The sequence below is a fragment of the Magnolia sinica genome, chromosome 1 (assembly GCF_029962835.1).
Source record: "Magnolia sinica isolate HGM2019 chromosome 1, MsV1, whole genome shotgun sequence".
Taxonomy (NCBI): domain Eukaryota; kingdom Viridiplantae; phylum Streptophyta; class Magnoliopsida; order Magnoliales; family Magnoliaceae; genus Magnolia; species Magnolia sinica.
The window spans coordinates 19938894-19960255 of NC_080573.1; the positions used below are offsets into that span (position 1 = coordinate 19938894).

General features: G+C 37.7%; 1 protein-coding gene, 2 long non-coding RNA genes and 1 pseudogene across 5 annotated transcripts in view; 2 read left to right on the forward strand and 2 right to left on the reverse strand.

Moving 5' to 3' along the window:
• The window catches only part of LOC131242449 (disease resistance RPP13-like protein 4), a 134221-nt pseudogene extending 132736 nt beyond the window's left edge, over positions 1–1485 (reverse strand).
• A 6906-nt stretch (positions 1486–8391) lies between these two features.
• On the forward strand, positions 8392–11199 carry LOC131242468 (uncharacterized). The gene is made up of 4 exons (XR_009169642.1): positions 8392–9208; positions 9326–9514; positions 10334–11034; positions 11143–11199. It is a non-coding gene; the product is annotated as an uncharacterized LOC131242468 (long non-coding RNA).
• Positions 11200–15475: 4276 nt separating this feature from the next.
• LOC131242458 (uncharacterized) lies at positions 15476–19799 on the forward strand. The gene is made up of 2 exons (XR_009169640.1): positions 15476–16049; positions 19475–19799. It is a non-coding gene; the product is annotated as an uncharacterized LOC131242458 (long non-coding RNA).
• Positions 18106–21362, reverse strand: part of LOC131242433 (disease resistance RPP13-like protein 4) — a 31301-nt gene continuing 28044 nt past the window's right edge. The window contains exon 6 of one of the 3 annotated variants that reach the window (XM_058241067.1): positions 18106–18449. In XM_058241067.1, the coding sequence (XP_058097050.1) occupies positions 18418–18449 (32 nt within the window). In that variant the 3' untranslated portion in view covers positions 18106–18417. Of the gene's footprint in view, positions 18450–20526; positions 21115–21362 lie in introns of those variants that run through there. The other 2 variants (XM_058241081.1, XM_058241075.1) reach the window with 2 other exon arrangements.

Consider the following 21362-nt stretch of genomic DNA (forward strand, 5'->3'; position numbering starts at 1 on the left):
ATGATTTTTCAAGCCATCTATTCATTTTTTTTAAAAAATAAATTTAAAGCTCATTTGAGGGCATGAGCCCCATATCTAAAGCTCAAGGACAGCCCCATGTGAAATAGTACTGGGGATAATGACATCCACCCTTAAAACCTTCCAAGGGCCACGCTGATGTGCGTCTGTCATTTAACCTGTTCATAATTAGATCAGGTAGACATAGATGAAGGGAAAACACCCCATGGAAACAACCGCACCTAATCTACACACACACACACACATCTTACGGAAACATTACAATGGGTCGTAGGAAGCTTTTAATAGTATGGGTTTCAATCACCGTTGTTTCCTATCAAATTGTCCACTTGAGACTTGGACCTTCTTCATTTTTGGGCTCAAGCACTAAAATGATTTGGCAAAAATAATGGACAGCGTAGATATGGAATACATACACTGAGGTGGGCCCTATGGTGAGGGCGGCATGGCTGTCACACCTAATCTGCTCTCTTGTGTTGAGTTCAAGTTGGATGTGACACTGCAACCTGCGTGTGGGTGAGATATTGTACATCCATGCCAATCCATCCGAACCATTCACGAGGTCTACCTTGCTCTTCATAGACAGCCTTGTCAATATTGGAAGTGGATTGGCTGGTGTACACTTCCGATTTGGCTGGTGTGAGTTTTGTGGGCACCGTCACGAGGTATGAATAATATCCACACCGTTTGTCCACTTAGTGAACTCGTCATAAGGCTTGAGATGAAAAATAAGATAGATCCAAAAATCTAGTGGACCATACTGTAAAAAGCTGTGGAGTATTAAATGCCTGCCATTGAAACCCTCTTGGGGGTCACAGAAATTTTGGATTAATAACATATTTGTTTTAATAGTGAGAATATTACGGTGCGCCCTACCAATGTTTTAATGGGGAGAATCATTGTCCCCACTGCTATTTATGGTGTGGTACACTTGAGCCTTGAAAATTACTCATTTTTGGAATCAAGATCTGAAAAAAACTCGCCAAATGGATGAACAGTGTAGATATGATAAATACATCATTGTGGGGCCATTGATCTCCTTTGAACAGTTTGTATGGCACTCGTTTTCGCACGGCAAGTAACCACACCAGCCAATATCATGAAGGTATTTTAACCATACTAGCATTGTTGTATGGTCGATTGGAAGATTGGATGATCAAGATCGAGCAAAGAAAACGAGATCTAATAATAAATTTGCTCATCTACTCATCTACCAAGATGGTTTATATTTCTTAAAAAAACATGACAGTGATGTAAAATGGATAGTTATTATAATTAATTTTTTTTTTTTTAAATTCCATCATTCACAGTGATAGGATTCCTCCCCTTATGAGTCATGATAAAGCAGCAGAAAGATGCATACCTGAATGATTGGAGAGCATGTAAAGAGAAAGATGCATACCTGAATGATTGGAGAGCATGTAAAGAGATCGATGACGGAGATGGTTTTTGCAGATCGGTCCCAGAAAGAAGCACTTAGGTGAGAGGATGTTAGCCACTCAATCATAGGTCAACGCAGTCATGATAAAGCAGTAGAAAACAAAAACATACCAGTTATGTACCAGTCATTTGATCCATAGCCTTTAATGTGGACGGTCAATATTATTTGTACAAATATAATTAAAATCAACAATCTGAGCCATCTACTTGTTAAGGTCAATCATGGATTGCATATGTTTCTAAAGAATGAAAATGGAGAAGTCCCATCCATGCCTTGGAAAGCGAATGTATATAGAAAATAAGGCGGATCATTCCACCATTGTGGTTATTGCATGGTTCGGGTTTTGGGACAGGGAACCTGATCAACATATAAGGGATGGATATGATCTTGCAAACGGATGCCAGCTTATCACGTTTACCCGATAACATGTAGATAGATGCGCCATACACGCGGATGGGCAGACGGAACATCTTAAATAAGTGGTCTGCTGTCCAACTGGTTGGGCTATAAGTTATAAGTCCATCCATTGAATAACTTCCAATATTTCCTATACATAACACATCCAACTCGTCCAGTAGGTTGGACCTATCATCATGATCACTTTAAACAAAATTCAGGGATATTCATTCATTTACTAAACTGAACTGTTGTTTCTCTATTTATCAATGGTAGAAATTGTGTTTTCTATTATGTAGCTTATATGGAGAATGTATAGGACTGATTTTTGCAATAGTTGATATTTACCGTGAGGCAAATCTATTGTAAGGTTTGGATTTATTCTCAAGTTATACCGTACCGTGATCCAATTAGTTGGACCTAAGCACGTCTTAAATTAAATGGACACTCCAGTCATATCTCTTCTCCATTTAAATTTGAAGCAGCTCACAGGCTGTCGGCATCTCGACCACACATGTGACCATCTATGATTACATTCATAGAGAAATTTTACATGGATTGGATTATGAAGTATAATTGGTAGCTTGTAAACAGACATTAATCATCCAGGAGATCCAGGACCCGACCATGGGTGCATACACACTGAGAAAATTTTGGAGTGATGCTTAGTGGTATTCGGCCTGTAGACCATCTTGGTTTGGACCGATGGTTTCACTTAAAAAATGAGTTCTCCCCATTTTGTTTAATCATAATTATGAATTAAAGATCGTAGTTTATTTAATTGTTTTGCACTCCACATTTCTATACCCCCATTGTTTTATTCTTTTGGTTTTCTGCTATAGTTGGGAGTGATTAAAAAGTTTCAAAGCATCTCTGCAACCACAGCGGTAATGGATTAAGGAAATCATACTTGGCCCACTTGGGTTATGGTCTCATATAAGATGGAATAGATGATAATGTGATCAAATTTGGGGTGTCTATTCTAATTTCAAGCAGAAATTAGAATTCAGAATGGAATTGGATCTTAGATATGGTCTCGAACTAGATTAGTTTTCGTAACAAAAACATTTCTTTATATGATTTGTAATTATAGTAAAGATTTGAGTTGGGTCAAACCGTTTGATCCGGCCAAAGACTCAGTTGAGTTTTCAGGTTTTTAAACTGCGCCGGTCAGTGGACACAATAAGCTAGCTCTAAAATGTAATCAGTACAACTTAAACTAAATCAAAATCAAGATCTTTAGCAATGTTTTGAAAATGAAACCAGGCTTCACCATTTTTATTGGCAGTCCGGTTCAAAAGGGTCTAAGTGGCAATCTAACCAATTCACCCAAAGCATGTATTAATAAGTTAAATGAAATGGATTTATAACCTAAACACTCATAGAGCACTAGTTTGGCCCCTCTATTAGTCGAAGGTTCAAATACCATGGCTTGGATTGGTGGACTTCCCTTTCCTAGTATGGAAATGAGTTTCATGAAATTATGTTCCTCATATGTAACATTTTATGTTGGTTGCAGAAATAAAGTTAGATATGGAAATTCATTTTCAATTTCATAGCCTTTTGAAATGAAGTTTGATTTCTATTTCAAAAAAAGAAAAAAAAATAATTAAAAAATCTAAACCAAGTGTGTTTTCTATTTCACCTATTAAAAATATATATATATATAAATAAAGTATGATTTTATTTTTTTATTTTTTAAAAACATCTAAACGGAGTAAGATTTTTTTTTTTTTTAAAGCACCAGAGCCTGAACAAATAAGGTTTAAAAAAAAAAAACTTTTTTTCCATGATTTTTTGTTTGATTAACCGTACATATGAACAATATGGAATTTGGGATTTTTGTTTCGCCCAAATCAAGGATAAATTGACTTGACTCACCCTGTTTGAGGTCGGGACCACACGAAATTGCCTATGCCCCAGGTATTTGGGGTGAATTTTTATGAGTCCATCACAATGTCTATGAGAAATCCTCTCCGCCCATCAGTTCTCCTACTCATGTTAGGACATGATTCCAAAAACAAGGTAAATCTGAAAGTCTACTGGGGCATACTTTAGAAAACAACGGGGATTGAACACTCACTAATAAAACCACCACGGATACTAGAATTTTCAGATTAGGCTAATATTTGCTTCTTCTAATTTTCAGAATAGGCTAATATTTGCTTCTTCTTTTTTTAAGTTCATCGCAATAAGAATGATCCTATGAACGTTTGGATTATATGTAGACATTACAGCGAGTCAAGAAAGGTTTTGACAGTGGGGTTTCCATTCCAAATGTTTATTGCCGAGTGGATTCCTCACGGACATCACAATGGCCCCCACATGGCTTCCACCAGGCAATTCACATCCGAACTTGGAGGTGACTTATGGCACCAACCCGTGTGGGATGGGCTGAGACGGAGTCCACTTGGTTGACATACCATGATGATCACATATCAGTCCTCATGGTGGGATGGGCTGAGAAGACAATGCCTAGTCATTAATAAATAATAAAATATAAATGCAGTCCATGGTGAATTTATACGTGGCTGAATTTTGCACAAGGTGATCCTCGTGGTGGGGCTAATCTGTTGGATGTCTCTAGCACATAAAAGGTTTGAATTTAACAATTGGGTGGACTGTAACTACGGTCTAATTAGTTAGACGTGAGATCTTTTTATATATATGCCTAATGTTTTAATTTATTTATAATAAATAATTTACATATAATGGTACAGACAGATGCTATTTATATTGCTGCATGATGCCTGATTTCTATGTAATGTGTGTGCCATCCAATTTCTGTTGGTGTGTGCCATTTGTACAAGATCTAACCTATCTAATAAGGTGACCGATGGACTGTGAAATTGAGATGGCCCATCATCAATGGATGTTATTTATAAAATAGCATATTACACACTTTATTTATTTTTTTGAAGGAAAATTTATTGGTTTTTGAGGCCATGTTTGATAGATGCAGAAAAATCTCTAATATATATGTTAATGCTCATTTCGGATAGGTGGAACTAGCGTGAGTTTTGGACTGTATACCATACAAACTAGGGCCCAATAGATGAACAGTGTGAAAATCTTTCTTGTCGTGACACTTGTATAATAATAAACACCACTAGCATATGAAATCCCATGAGAGCTCTATGTTGAGAAAAGTGTAACCAAAGGTCGGATGAGATTGGACGTCTAAATGAAGAAGTTATTGCTGCATGGAAATCCGATTGCCTATTGTGAATGTATGTGATTTATCCATGTTGGCCATCCATTTTTTTTCTGCTTATTTTAGGGGATGAGCCCAAAATTGGTCCATCCATTTTTTTCTGCTTATTTTAGGGGATGAGCCCAAAATTGAATAATGATTTCCACTGATGAAACCTTGCTAGGTCATGTTGATGTTTATTTGTTATCTAACTTGTTCATAGGATCACACGGACATGGATGAAGGGAAAAAACAAACAAATATCAGCTTGATCCAAAACTTCCGTGGCCTTTCAACCGTAGATGTTGAATGCATTGTTCCTATGGTATTGTCCAATTTAGCTTTGGATATGCTTCATTTATGGGCTTCAACCTTAAATTTATATGGTAAAATAGATGGACCGAGTGGATAAAACACATAAATCACGGTGGACTCCAGAGAGTTTACTCAATGTGCAGTCTATTTTCTGTTACTAGAGGTATACATGAGTTGAACCGAGTCGAGCTTGACATAGCTCCACTCGGCTCGACCATTTGTTGACCCCAGCTCGAACTCGGTTCGGCTCTATCCTTAAGCCTAAATGGCTAGCTCGGCTCATTTTGGTTAGCAACTCGGGCCAGTTCGAGCTGAGTTTGCCAGTGCAACATTTTCACAAACACATGAATTGCACCTTTTAAATCTTACTGTATAAAAAACAACAACAATGGTTTTATAGGTATTTCATTAAAGACCTTGTAAGCAACATAAAAAATCAAGAAAATATATATATTTGTTTCATATACATACCTTCCTTGCCACTAGCTGACACTTTGTTGAGTCATTTCATCAAACACTTGGTGAGCAACATCAATATCAAAGTAATCGAGTTACTAAACTGGTTCGGTTCGAGTTAGATTTGAGTTGGGTTCGATCTGCGTTAAGTCAAGCTCGAACTCAGTTTGAAAATTTTCCAAGCTAAAAAAAAAACAGCTTGACGTGGGTCAAACTCAGTTTCAAACCGAGCCTAATTGCACTTTTTCAAGTCGAGTCGAGCAAGCTAATTGAGCTAACTCGGGTCATGTAAAGTCCTACTTGTTACATGGAGCTGGCCTACCAAAAAAAGGGGCAAAGATGCAGACTGCGTCATCTTTCGGCTATAGATATAAACCGTATCTATATTTACTATAGTTTTAATCCGAAGCGAAAGAGTTGCCACACAATTAATAATTAATAGTGGTGTAAGGGGCTTTATAAGACCTACAAAAATTATATATTTTATCTAAGCCATTTAGCTATTTTGCAATATTATTTTAGAACATAAAACCAAAGATCAGCTAGATTGAAGCCCGAGTGAACCACACGGTAGGAAACATGAAGATTAAATCACACGTGCTTCCTATAACGTGGTCCACTTAGTCCTTCAATCTATTTTAATTTTCGGATAAAGAACTACAAATATTTATGAAAATTAATGGACGGAATGGATAAACCAAATACATCATGGTGGGCCCCATGAAGCCCCTGACTGGCCCGTCCATGGTCCGTCTTACCCCATCCACGCCCAAAAATGGGCGCGCGCTCAAAACCGAGCCGCGGCAAAAACTTCTCCATTTCTCTCTCTATCCTCGTTCCCTAACCCTATCTCGGCTCAATCTCTCTCTCTCTCTCTCTCTCTCTCTCTCTCTCTCTCTGTTCCCCAATCTGTCTCTCCATCTCCGTCTCATGCCCCATCTCCCTCCCCATCTCCTTGTCTCGTGCTCCCTCTCCCTCTCCCTCTCTTGTTCTCCATTCTCCCTCTTCCTATCTCGTGCTCCATCTCTCTCCGTCTCTTGCTCCATCTTCCTCTCCGTCTCGTGCTACCTCTCCCTCTCGGCGCATCGTCTCCATTGCCACCATCATTGTCTCCAAATCTAGTGCAGTCAGCAGCTCCCGCCCTTCTCATCTTTCCTGACAGGTACTCATTTCTCTCAAATGGAGATTTAGATTTTTTGTTTATAGATCTATAAATCCGCAGATTATAGAGAAACAATATTGGAACTAGGGGTTTCCTAAAATCTGTAATGGGAAAAGGATTAGGGCTTTCCCAAAAAATTTACTTTTATAGTTTAATGGTTTGATTTTCTTATGTGCTTCTCATTATTCACGTTATGTGCTTTTCATTATCCATATGTTCATGGCCCAAATCGCAAGCAGATGGTGTTAATCATTTATTAGTGGCTCAAATTCCGATCAAAATCAAAATCATTTATTGTTAAGGTCCCTTGTCAGATGTTTGGTATCAGGCAAATTTTGAGTAATTTTCAGTTTAACCTTCTGTTGTTTCAATCTGAGCATTAGGATTTCTTTGTCGGTTCTAATGACCTTGGCAACAACAGCCCCAAGCTTGATCAGCTGATTCAAGAAGTGGCACATCATAGCATGGATGCTGCAGAAGATGGTGCATGGGAGATCTGTGGTAATAAATCTAAGAACTGAATTGGGAATGGTGCTGAGAAACAGAGGGGAGCCTCAACTGCTGCCCCAAAAGCCTGGGGCCATCCAGAAATGTCTCAAAAGTCGTCCATGTCTGATAATGTCAAACAGGATGGGCTTCTGAAATTAATTGGCAGACACAGACAGTTGATTCTAACAGAAAAGCTGGCAGAGTCAATGCAAAGCCAGTGTAATCTCCTAGGTCTGGTTCCTCAAATGTTTCTGAAATTGTCCTAGTATTTATGATAAGAGGAAGTAGCCCTCAAGTTGTAGTTAACTTCCATTTGTATCTGACATGATGGTAATATAATTGGAATTTGGAGACTGGTTCCTCAATATGAATACCAAGGTAATTGCAATTTTGTCACTTCCACTTCCAGAACTAATTATTTCAGTTCACTTCATTAGTACATACTGTGCTGGTTCTTAATCATATAGCCTCTATTGTTGAGATCTGCTGTTAAATTTTAGTAATGGAAGTTCATTTTTTAATGTTCCAGAATCTTACAACAAGAACATTATTTAGCAGCTGAATCTAATATTATGCTTGTAATTGTTGCTCCTCATCATTGCAGGTTCTTATATACAGAGATTGGACGTCTTCAGAACATTCACAATAGCCATAGATGTAGTGGAAATGAATAATTGCAAGTTGATGATTCTACAAGCTCGTTTTCCTCTCAGGGACAGATTTTCCTGACCAAGAAAAATGCAAAATGAGACCGGGCTGGAAATTGCATCTATATATCACAGAGATGCCATGCAACTCTTACCATTTTTTGCTTTAAATTATTATTGTGGTGGTCCTGTTAAATATATGAAGTTTTCAATTGTTTTCACCACTCATGTCAAGGAGATTTTACTATTGCTTCTTCTAAAGTTGCTTATTTGTTGATACTGTTCTATACTGAAATTGGATGATATTTTGTGCCAAATTGACTGAATGATCATGAAATACCATTGCATTTTGTGATATTTGGTGGAACCAAATGCACCCTAAAATAAATTTGGTAAGGTGTCCAATTGTTAATCATGCCTAAATTCCGGTAGGGGTCGACCCAAAACTCTGATAAGTGGTCATAGACCAGTTCCAGGCCTAATAAATGCCTAAAAATCAGGTGATTAATTCCCCATCTCAGATAGACCCAGGCATTGTTAAGGGTGAGTTTGGTTGCATCAAATTTCATGAAATTTCACCCAAAGTACTTGTCATTATCGCCACTAAAATTTCATGTTAATTCAGTTGGGCAATCTGGAGACATCGGATGGTCATGACTGGCAAGGTCTAGTGGACTATGCATGGAGCCATGATGTTGTGTCGAACAAAACTCACCAATCAAAAGTAATGGCAGATGTGTATGTGATACTATGGTGGATGTTTCATCATGCTTAAGTAATGGCAGAAAAGCACCCTGAGATTTAACCCATGAAGTGTCTGGTGATGGAATCCTATTTTTTAGTATGTGTGTTCTATTTGAACTTTTATGATGATTTGAGTTGTTTTTTTTTTTTTTTTTTGCAGAACTGTGATTTATGTGGGTCCACTACCCACTTACAGAGTTTTGTCTCTTTTTGTTGGTCTTTTCTTTCTTCCTTGAAGATATTGGTCATGGCCTTTGTGTTTGGCTGTGCTTCGGTTAGCTCACCCCTAAACTGGAATGGATTCGCTGCCTAGTTCTGAAGAATCAAGTTTAAGGTAAGTATACAAGGTTTGGCATCTTATATTAAAAATAAAAATAACTTAATCTATGGTTTGCATAAAGTGAATCTCGTCATTGTGGAGATTTTTTTGGTAATGTTTATTTCCTATATGAAATCAATTCCAGGACTTATCTAGGTGCAAGGAAACATTGTCAACCCTTAAAGCCATGCATGGACAAGGAGCCTATCCACAATCAGAGCTGGACATAGCTCACCTTGAAAAGGAAATTGAGTTATATTCACTGGAGAAGCTATGTTATAAAGCTCAAATGATGGTATGGTAAATGAGAAGGCTCTATCTCCTTTTCAAATAGGTATTCCCTCTCTATATGTTTGATCAATGTTAATGCATTAATCTGATTATCTTATTCAGAAAGTGGTTGTGAACTTTATTGGATTGAACATGAAACTATGTGGATTGAACGCCTAGCAGTGACAAAAGTTTTGTATCAGGATAATATGTGTTCCTACGGTTTATTTGAGTGATAATAATTATATAAACGGTTTGGATGTCATATAAAAATTACGGTCAACTCCAAAAAGGTTTCAACGGTGTACGTGGCTGTTCCCACTATTTTGTTAGTACAGCCACCTGAGTTTTGAATCTGCCTGATTTTTAGAATCCTGTCCCACCGTTGTCTTTCAAAATAGATGAATAGAGTGGATGTGGACCCCACAGAAATATCTCTATGCCTAGGGGCACATGCAATCCTACACATACATCAAGGTGGGCCCCACGGTTAGGGACTGACCAACTAAGCTGCTACCCTGACTCACCTTTGAAGAATGTAATATTCTTGTAAACAAACTGTGTGGTTTTCTTTCATTGCTGATTTTTGTAATTGGGTTAGAGATTTTCATTGTCTTTTTCTTTATTTATTTATTTATTTTTGCTACAAATGTGCATCCAGAATTAGTATTCCTCATGTTTAAAATCACTTTATTGGATGATGAATTATGAGATCCTTGACCGAGGGTGTGCACAAGATACTTAGATTTTGAGGAGACTGCAGTAGTTTGGTATTTGTCATCTGTAATATTGATGTCGGACAGTGATGGTCCTGCAGTCTATATAAGTTATTGATGTTCTTAGATATGAGAAGATAAATTGCTTCATTACATTTTTTGTGCAGGAAATTGCTTCACATCTGGGCTTTCCTGATGGTTCTGTAAGCCACTATGGCATGGATGTTGATGTTAATAGTGTGTTATTAATGGCTGACATTGTTCTTTATGGTTCCTTTCAAGAGGAACAAGGTTTTCCTCCATTGCTAATTAGAGCCATGTCCTTTGAAGTACCTATCATTTCTCCTGATTTGGCTATCATAAAAAGATATGTGAGCTTAGTGCCATTTAAACTCATCCTTGTTTCCTTGACATTTACATGATTGAAGTTCGCAATTTTTTATTTATATTTATTTAAAAACCTGTCTTAATACAGGTTGTTAACGAAGTCCATGGTTTGATTTTTCAAGCACCTGAACCTGAGACATTGACTAGAGCTTTCTCGATTTTAGTATCGGACATGAAGCTGTCTAAATTTTCTCATGTAGTTGCTTCCTCTGGAAAGTTACTTTCTTGGAACATACTAGCATTAGAGTGCATAACAGGCTATGCAAAGCTTCTATAAAATGTTATTCAGTTTCCATCAGATTCCATGCTCCCCTGGTCCATTTCTCAGCTTCAAAAATACAATTGGGAATGGAATTTGTTCAGGAAGAAATCATATGAGAGAGGCATGAGCCAACAATGAAGCCAGAACTGAACTTGAGATTCGTCTGAGAAAAGCTGGGGAGCGAGAAGCTACCCTTGTTCAAGCACTTGAAGAATTGAGGTAGACTCTTAGTAGAACAAAACCGCAGGTATTTATTTGATCCTGATTCTTGGACTGTAATTTCACTAAGTAACAAAAAATGATTCATTTGTTGGTTTGCTGTTGTAGGCAGTTTTTAGAGAGGACATGGTTCAAAGAGACATTGATGATCTTCAAAGATTGGGTGGTATGCAACAACAAAAAGTTTAAAATTGTAGTAATTGCCTGTTTTTAGCTTATCTTATTTATCTTTTTTTTTTTTTGCCATTAAAAGTCTCCGTTATAGCGTTTGTAGAGTAATGCCTTGTAACTCATCTTATGAATGCATTTGTTAAAAGAATATCTAATTTAAGAATGTATATGACTTTTCTTTTTCTTTTTATTTTCCTGCTTTAGAATACCAACTACTGTCTTTTTCTCATGATTTGGATGAGAAATTGTTTGGTATTTTGGCTCATGATTTGGATTTTTGCAGGGATGGTGTGAGTAAAGGCCAGTTCAGTCAAGTTTTTCTTTATGAATTAGATGCAATTAGGAAGGTGATTTTCCATACTTGGGTCCTAGTTGCATTGTCCTTCTATAACAAATTTTTTTTAAAAAAAAGTTTAGTCATATGAAAACTTTGTAATGGTGCCATTTCTATGTTCAATATTCCACCTTACATGCCTGTGTTTCATTGGAGGAAGGATATGTTCCACCTGTGACGTTTATGGTAGTTCAAAAGAGACCACACATGGCTTTTCCCTGCAGGGACCATAATTCAACTGACAGGAGTGGTAACATGTTACCAGGTATGTCAAGCTGTCATTATTATTATTATTATTATTTTATTCTTGATGTGGTTCCCATGCCCTTTTTTTTGTTATATTGGCATAAATTGTTGTTTTGGTTAGGAACTGTTGTCGATACGGAAGATATGCCACCCAATTGAGTTTGATTTTTATCTCTACAGCCATGCTGGTATTCAGGTAACTGCTGGTTCGAATGGTAGCACGATGGTTCTTGTTGGCCATGATGAATGGTTGTCTTATGTTGTTATTTTATTGTCTTGTGTGTATTTTTCAGGGAACAAGCCATCCCACCCACTATCATGTTCCATGGGATGAGAACAAGTTCACAGCATATGCATTGCAAAAGCTAACGAACAATCTCTGCTACACGTAATTATCAGCCAACGTAGAGGTAGATATCATCCAAACTTAACTGTTGGCAAAATTTAAAGGAATATTTTAAATTGGATCTTTTGCCATTATAATACCTTGAGGATCTACTATTAGACTTCAAACCTTCAGCCAGGATGGGTGGAGTGTGCCGAACTATGAAGAATAATTCTACAAGTTGATGATGGACTCTATGAGCTATGATGTGTAGCGTACCATACAACATTAGAGAGTATACCATATCTGATTTCAAATGATGTGCATATATTAGTTTTCTGGTAAAAATTTAGAGCATGCCTTACCAGATGCCAATTTTGACTTGCAACATATCTCTTGGTTGTGATGAACACCCATTATTTGTTTTGTAGCAGCGGGAGATTTTTGTGGCTTCTGGATGTTTGCATCCTTGTGTGCTTCAACACCTGCTTTTCAACATGAGCTGGACAGATTGGAGAGGCCTAGTCAATCAGAGCTAACCGTGTCAGCTGTTACAATACCAAGACCTACAGTGTTGAAACGAGGTATCTCCACTCAGTCTACCAGTTGTGCTATGGATCAAAGTGTTGTGTGCTTTAGCACCTGATTTTTAACATGGGCTGGACAAATAGGAGATGCCTAGCCAATCAAAGCTAATCGTGTCAGCTGTTACAAGCCCAATTATACCAAACCTTGGTTTTTCGATTGGGTTTCCTTAAGTGCATTTGTAGTTTGTTTTGAAAACTTTAAATAGACATATAACTTTTTTATATTGGTATTGTGCTTTTATGAATGAATTAAATTGAATGATTTTATTTGATTGATTGAATGAATGATTATACACATGTTTATGAATAGATTAAAATAGATGATTTATCCTCAGTTGTTGCGAATTGAGGTTAAAAATTGAATTTAACCTTAGTTGATGCCAACAAAGGACAAATCCACATTTACCCTCAATTATCCAAACTGAGACTACAACTCCCGTGGCTAAAGGCTTTAGCCTTGGTTCTTGAGAATTGAGGTTGAAAATAGATTTAGCTTTTGTTGTAGGCAATCGAGGCTAAAATTTGGATTTAGTCTCGGTTGGAAACAAATCTCATTGTCTAAGATTGCATAGAATGCGTCAAATTCTCAATTGAATGTAATTTAAAAAATGAATGTTCAATCCAAATGGCATTACTACCAATTATTGACAAAATGGGCTTGAACTACACCCATTGGGCTTTTTGAATGACTAGTAATGCCATCTGGACTGAAAAAGAGTTTCCTGTCCCAATTCCAAAGGCAAATGGATGAAAATTTCAAATCATTTCATCACCAATTATATTGATGACTTCATGATATTTTCATATTCTGTGCAAGAGCATCTCCAGCATTTAAATGAAATTTGGCAACTGGTCCAGAATCATCAGCACATAGGGCCAGTTCCAACTCTTACCTTTTATTCTTCCATGAAATGATCTCTTAAATCATTTCTATTCGTTATGATCCCTTGAATATGATGATCTATTTTAGGATGAAAAGATTCGTTCGGAGTTGGCAAAAGTGTCCGCCATTCATGAGAAGGAGCTGTTGCTGCCGGAATTGGATGTTGCAAAAGAACAATTTAAGAACCTGCAGAAACATCAAGAAGAGCTGGAAATAAAATCAAAAGAGGATATTAAACTTCTTGTCAAAGAAGTTAAACATGCAAGATTGGAAAGTTTTAGGAGAGGCTTGAGCAAAGTGAAGTATTGTTTATTTAGAAATGTGAATGTAAGATGCTACGAAATTTGTAGTAGCTATTGCTAACTACATTATATTGCTATGGATTTTATTCCACTTTTAGCTACTGATATTATCCGTAACCTCACAGTAGATTCTTGCAGTGGAAACAAGCATCATTATTACAAATTTTAAAAAAATTGCTACGAAATTTGTAGTAGCTATTGCTAATTACATATTGCTATGGATTTTATTCCACTTTTAACTACTAATATTATCGGTAACTGTAGGTAATTACGCTATAGAGATTATAGCTATTGCTTTATTTGTAGCTAGTGAATCTACTACTACGGATCTAATCTGTAGCTATAGGTACATTCACAATAGAAAGTATAGCTACGGCCTTTATTCATGGCTAGTTATATTTATTGCTACGGATTTAATCTGTAGGTGTAGATGATAACGCTACAGAAAGTTATTGCTACGGTTTCTGTCCGTAGCTAGTAATATTTATGGCACGCATATATTTCGTAGCAATTGCCTTTTGACATTTAGCTACTCCACTATAGCGACGGACATGCTATGGATTACGTCGAATACTTTATCTACGGTTTTTGGCCGTATCATATGCCCATTTTCCTTGTAGTCTCTGGTGGGATGAGCGTTCATGTTGCTGCTTCACACGTGACATGTATGGACAAAATCGGACGTGACCAAAAATACAGCATTTGGACATTCCCAGCCCTTAAGCCAGTGGCACACAGAAATGGCTCACATTGATGAGAAAAGGGTCACCATTCGATGGTCAGATGAAAGTAAACTATGATTAGTGGCCAATTTAGTGTTGGATCCCGTGGGATACCTAGTTCGGATTTCAACCCCGATGAGCCATGTGTGTCAATCATCATTAGGAAGTACTATTATTTAAACATTTTCGATTATAGAGTATTAACGGTTAAAAAATCAGTAAATAAAGTGTTTGGTATTTTAACCCAAAATCAGGTCCATTTAATAACTACTTCCCAACCATGTTGGATCAAGTTGATTTTGAGAAGACCTAGACTCATTTACTAACTCAGATCAAACTTTTAGACCTAGAGCCACCTCATGGGTTCAAATTTTGACATAGACCCACTTGGGTCCAATGACCCTTGAGTCCATTCAACACATTTGTACCCCTATATATTCTAGGGAAAGGTGAAAAATATGATAGATGGGCCGGGTTGAATTAAAATTTGAACAGGGCTGGTTCAACAGATCTAAGACAGAGCTTCCTATGTGAATGGCCCGAATCCCTATTCACCATTGACCCTTCCACATCCACGGTGATGATCATGTAAAGGGATAGTTGTCAGGGTCTCGGATTGCTTAGTGTAGCAGACAACACCTACCGGAAATGCTCCGTGGACCCCACCATGATGTATGTGTTTTATTTACATAGTCCATCCATTTTGCCAGCTCTTTTTATGGGCATGGGCCCAAAAATGAGGCAGATCAATCTCACCGGAGGAAACGGTGGTGATTTACGTGTGGTACACTTGAAATTTGGTGATCTGACTCACTTTTGGGTTCATGCTCTAAAATGAACAATCGAAATGCGGCCACGGGACGGACGAAGGTGCTGCTATGTGCTGCTACCTACGCAATCCTATTCTGTCATCTCCGCTTATAGATCCCACTCATTTTTTAAGTTGCAGGTAGTTTTAATTTTCATCATCCTCTAACTCTCAGTAGATCTCTCTCTCTCTCTCTCTCATGACGATATCCTCAATGTTCCTCTCCTTCTCTTCTCTCCCCCGTCCATCATCTCTTCCTCCATTTCCATCTCCATTCATCTCTCCCCAAAACTCCCCCTTCTTCAACACCTCCATCGTCCTCTCTCTCAATCCCCCACAAGAAAGAGTCCCACCACAAGAGCTTTCACAGGCTAGCAATAATACAAAGAAGCCATCAAAGACAAGGACCTCGCCCAAACACTTCGCTTCTTGAAATCCGTCAAATCCCTTCCCCTCCAATCCTCTCTCGATGGCGACAGCAGCAGCGCCGGTCTTTTGCAGCTACAGTGGCCAAAGAGGGACTGGGAAGTGCTCGACACTTGCTTGAATGCCGATGACATGAAGCTTGTCAGCAGCGCCTAAAAGTTCCCCCATTACAGGGGCTTCCTCCCTGATATTGGGAAGTGCAAGAACATCAGTAATTCTGTGAATATGTTTGTTTCGGGGTCTTGAATTACTGTTGGAATTATTTTATTGTGGTGATTAAGATGGTAATTTGATGATTTTGTAGGGATTGTTTTATGAATTCTGGTGATTTTTTGTTTATTTATGCGAATGCTGAGGTGGGTTTCTGGGACTACTTTCATTTGCATATTTGTGGGCCCTGAATTTGACTAATTTGAACAAGAAACTTGTTTATGTGATTCAAGAAATGTTGAAATGCAAATGACTCGAGTAGAAGCTCGACATTTTCATGGGTATCTGGATGATTATTTAGTTGGGTTTTTACGAAATTTTAAAGGGTTGTTTGTCTCCCTGGAATCAAAAGAGCCTAAGGGGTCCTTCGGCAACTTTGAGAAAGAGATTCTGTTAGTCATGGTTGGGTACTGGGAATGTAAATATGTGGAATTCAGAAACTGCATTTGGGTAGTGGGAAAGAATGTGGGCTATGCAGGTCTATTTATTTATTAAAAAAAAAAAACTAAAAAAGTGACTGTTGGCAGAGAATACATTTCCCTGAAAATTGCAAACTAGCCTTTTTCTAGGACCTCAAATATTGGAATTTGCCCCTAAAGGACCCGTTTGCACCAAAAGTTAAGCCTGGATAGCCGTCTAGTCAGGCGTGTCCTGCTCTAATTGTCTGGCTAGCCGATCAAAGCTGTTCTAACTAGGCCAGTCTGCTGTTTGTTGGAACCTATCTAGTATAGTAAAAACAAGCCTGTTTGTTGTTTGAAGTCTCTAGGTCTTATTTTCTCCTTGAAAACACTAGGAGCTCTGTGGGGACCTATCAGGCTATCAGAGTGGAATCCACTTTGTCCATCAGGATTCTCCCCTCGTAAGTACTTTACAAACAAAAAATTAAGTCAATAAAAAACTCAGTTGGGCCATACAATAAGAAAATATAATGTAAAATCATGGGTTAACCCCTAAAAATCAAGTGTTGTGGCCCACCTAAGTTTTCAATCATCAAAATATTTTGTATGTCCCTTCCTCTTGGTGGGAGGAACCTAATTACAGGTTGGGTTCATTTTGTACTATCTTATTCACAAGCTGTGAATCTGATTGATCTGAGGGCCTAAATCACGAGGGAGGGAGGGACAGTTGTCTAGGTTTGCTATGAACTTAAATAGTTGTTTTTCTTCCTAGTGTACTTTTCCAGTTTGTTAGTGTTTTGTTTCTCATGGTTGGGTAGGAATGTAATTTTTTGGAATCCAGAAATTGTGTTTATGTGTTGGGAAAGAATTGATACGAATTCTACTAGTTAATATTTATAATTAAAGAAAAAATGCGACTATTGGGAAGGAATCCATTTCCTTGGAATTTGTAGGCCAACATCTAACAAGGAACAAAACACAAAAGATAGAATCTATTTCTGACTGGAAACTGTTTCTAAGTTTCCCCATGGTCCCAAAGTAGAAATTTACCCCTACTTACGGATTTCATTTATAGATACTTTCCCAGGTAGCCAAGCAACCCCTGAGATGGGTTTTTAGTTGGGTTCCAAGGTTCACATTCTCAGGAGCTTGAAATTCAGTTACTTGAACAAAAATTTGAATGCTTTTGTGAGTATTACAAACATGAAATACAAATAAAGTGACTGGAAACTCGTTGATCATATGATTATCTGCAAGATTGATGAATTACAATTTTTTATGAGAGTGTTTTGACGGAGCAACAATCCCCTCTTGTTTTTAAAGCAATTGGACAATCCTGTTCACCCATGTGTCGTCTGATGTAATGGGCCATCGGTTTTGGCCAACGACCAATATAAGCTGGTGTACATTGGAACCAAAAACCTGGACCAAAAGTAGAGGAAAGAATGCTTAGAAAACATAGGGAGCCAATGCCACTTCCCTGTTTTTATTCTATTTGAGAACTCTTCCTTTATGTGAGAGTGTTTTCACGGAGCGACAATCCCCATCATGTACAATTAGTTTGAATACTTTTGATTATGCACTAAAACATTCTCAATGTTCAATTTAAATATTTGAAAGAAAAGAAAAAAAAAAAACCAAGTGCACACCAAGGAAAAATACCATGTAAATTTACTAACATCATTAATGAAATGCTCCAAGCTTTCCCAATAAAAATCTACCAACATCATTCATTATATCCAACAGCAAAACAGAGTTCATCACTAGATATAGATAGTACAAATTCCAAAGGTTTATTGGGTACAAATATAACATAAAAAGGAACTAGAGTCCACAGATTTAATGGAGACAGGAAATTAAAAGCGGGGGAGCACATGATGAACAGTACACATTGTTGGATGACAAGACTTTGATGTTAAATGCATGAAATTTGGGGTTGCCTCTAGATGATAGAAATCGCCTTTCTTTGAGTCATGCAGCAGTAATCTCCCCTACTGATGTTCCTTCATAAAGAAAACAGTTAGATGAAACTCAAAGTAAAGCAAATACCAATTAGCTAGATAGGGTGACCTGGATGCCAAATGCATCTGTGTGCATGTGATGGCTTCTATATACTTAGCCACCTCGATCGTTTCTCAAATTTGAACACTCCAGAGATGGTGATCAACTAGAAGAAACCGCTGACATGTAGGGCATGTGAGCCATTGCTATGCTTTTCTAAATCATTTATTTTTTATTTTTCTTTTTGTTATGGTCAGGAATGCAGTGGAACCATCAGATGGATCACTCATCTGTACCATACATAAAGTGGGGAGGTCCTTGTGGGCATACCACTACCAAAGGAAAGTAGAGCCATTAGAACTGGAATGTGGTAGCGCCATCCCTCTACTGTATTTTCATTGGTCATGAGCATGTGTCAACCGAGACCATCAATTGAGCTTGTCCATCTAGTAGGACCCATATCAGATCATGTTCCAAAAGAAACATTTATTTTGTTCATTTTATATATACATAAACAAACACACACACACACACACACACACACACACACACACACACACACACACACAGAGCATGATAGAAGTCACATGAGTCAATGAGAGTTGCAATCAATCAAACAAGTTCCAACCTCCCCCTGCATTGACCAATCAACAGAAGTTAAGCCAAGCAGCCACATCTAGTATCAAATTATTTGCCTTGTTTGTTTGAACGAATAGGAGATCTAGTTTGAGAATGTTATGAAAATGTAGCCAATTGAGATTACAATCATATGTTTTTCTAGCCTAAGAAAAGAAAATGAAGTTTTGCCTCCCTCTTGAGGGCAGTTATTCTTTGATCCTGTATTTTTTCATCTGCATCCTTAACACACATCAAACTAAAGTACATGAATGTTTATGACATAGTTCAATCATGTTCATGCATGATGCAATAACAATTCACTTGCCACCTTGCAATTGCTTTCCATTGAATCTAGGTCCAAGGAATTCTTATATCATGCATGATTGTCACATGCACCTCTGTGGGACAGGTGGAAACATGACGAAATCCAGACAGCTTTTCCAGCAGCCTCAATGTGGATGCTCATAGTCAAACGGATTGATCAAAGAGATTAATTTTAGAGTGGGATGTTAAAAGAAAAGCAGATGGAAGGTTTGAATGCAGTTGGAATCACCCTGCCATTGACCCTACTTGTACAAATTGAGGCTATCATGTACTATTCTTTCCAAGGATCATATACAATCTAGATCATCAGATAATGTGCTTGGTGGTAACGCATGAGATAGGCGACCCGAATCACGTTATTATCTATAATATGATCAAATGGGAGGGTCTCATCAGTCTTAGTTCTTACATTTAACAAATGTTGCTGAATCTTCAATTGTATGCGTTGCATAGTAGTTTAGCACCCGTCTCACACGGGTGGGGCCTGAATCGCACTAGCCATCTACCTCACATGGAACGCTCACCGCCAGTGTGCCTCTGCATCTCACAAGCCACCTCATTTGAGCCCGGTATGAAAATGTTCATGCATTAATCACCCCCAGTATATCACTTTAATGTAGGACAAGTAGTTACTTGCTCTAAAAGCTCAAACTAATAGAGTGTGGTGAATCAATCATTGTATCTCATAGTCCAGGCTCCACATCCCATGAGTTAGGTCATTAGTCGAACCCCTCATGGGCCCCACATCATATGGGTTTCACCTCACACGAGCTACCCACCTCACACGGGTGGGGCCTGCCTCACACGGGCTGCCCACTCCAAGTGCCCCTGCATCTAATAGGCCACCCCACTCGAGCCCAGTTTGAAAATGCCCTTGCATTAGTTTTTTCCTTTGAATTTATACCACTTATTATTTTACTTTTAACCATCCATTTAATAGCCATTAATTGGTGATTATTGTGATTTCAGAGATATACTCCATTAACAATGGGACCCTACAATTTGGATATATAGTCTGGATGTACACTAGTGCCATGTGAAGAGGATGAGTCAGTACATAGCCAGAACCTTAAAGAAATTGATTATAAAAAAGAGAATCGAAAAGATTTAATGTGTTTGAGAAAATACCTGGTTAAAGAGAAAAACTTAAAAAACAAAAATAGCATTGAATGGCGTAACAGGTGGGATTGGGGCATTGGTCACCACAGAGAATTAATGAGGCAGGAACAGAGAAGCAGAGAATAATGCCATGTATTTCAAGAAAGGTTTTGAACTTCATGTATTAACTGCCACCATTAGTTTGAATCCTTTTGATTATGCAAAACATATTCTCACTGTTCAATTTAAATCTTTGAACAAACACTAATTGCATACCAAGGAAAAATACCATGTAAATCTACTAACATCATCAATGAAATGCTTTTCCATTAAAAAACAAAAAGTACAAAAAAAAAGAGCTTTTCAAAAGAAAATCTACTAAGATCATCAATGAAATGTATCTAATAGGGAAACAGATTTTGTCAGTAGATATAGAAAGTACAAATTCCAAAGGTTTATTGGCTACACTAGAGCTAACAAATTTAAAGGAGAAAGCGCATGATGAACCTTACGTATTGTTGGATGACAAAACTTAGATGATAAGTGCAAGGAATTTGGAATTGCCATTAGATGACAGAAATTGCCTTTCTTCAAGTCATGCCACATTAATCTCCCATTCTGATGGTCCTTCACAAAGAAAATAGTTGGATAAAACTCGAAAGTGAAGCAAATACTAATTAGCTATATAGGGAGGCTTTGGATGCCAAATGCACCTATATGTGTGTGTTGGTTTGGAATCTGCCAACCAGATGGCTAGGATCATCCAATTTATATATTTTTAATCATGTTTCATCAACAACAACAGGGGCAATTAAATGAACATACTGAATTGGCACGTCACTCCTGTCATGTGTACTATGGAAAGGTCTCTGTAA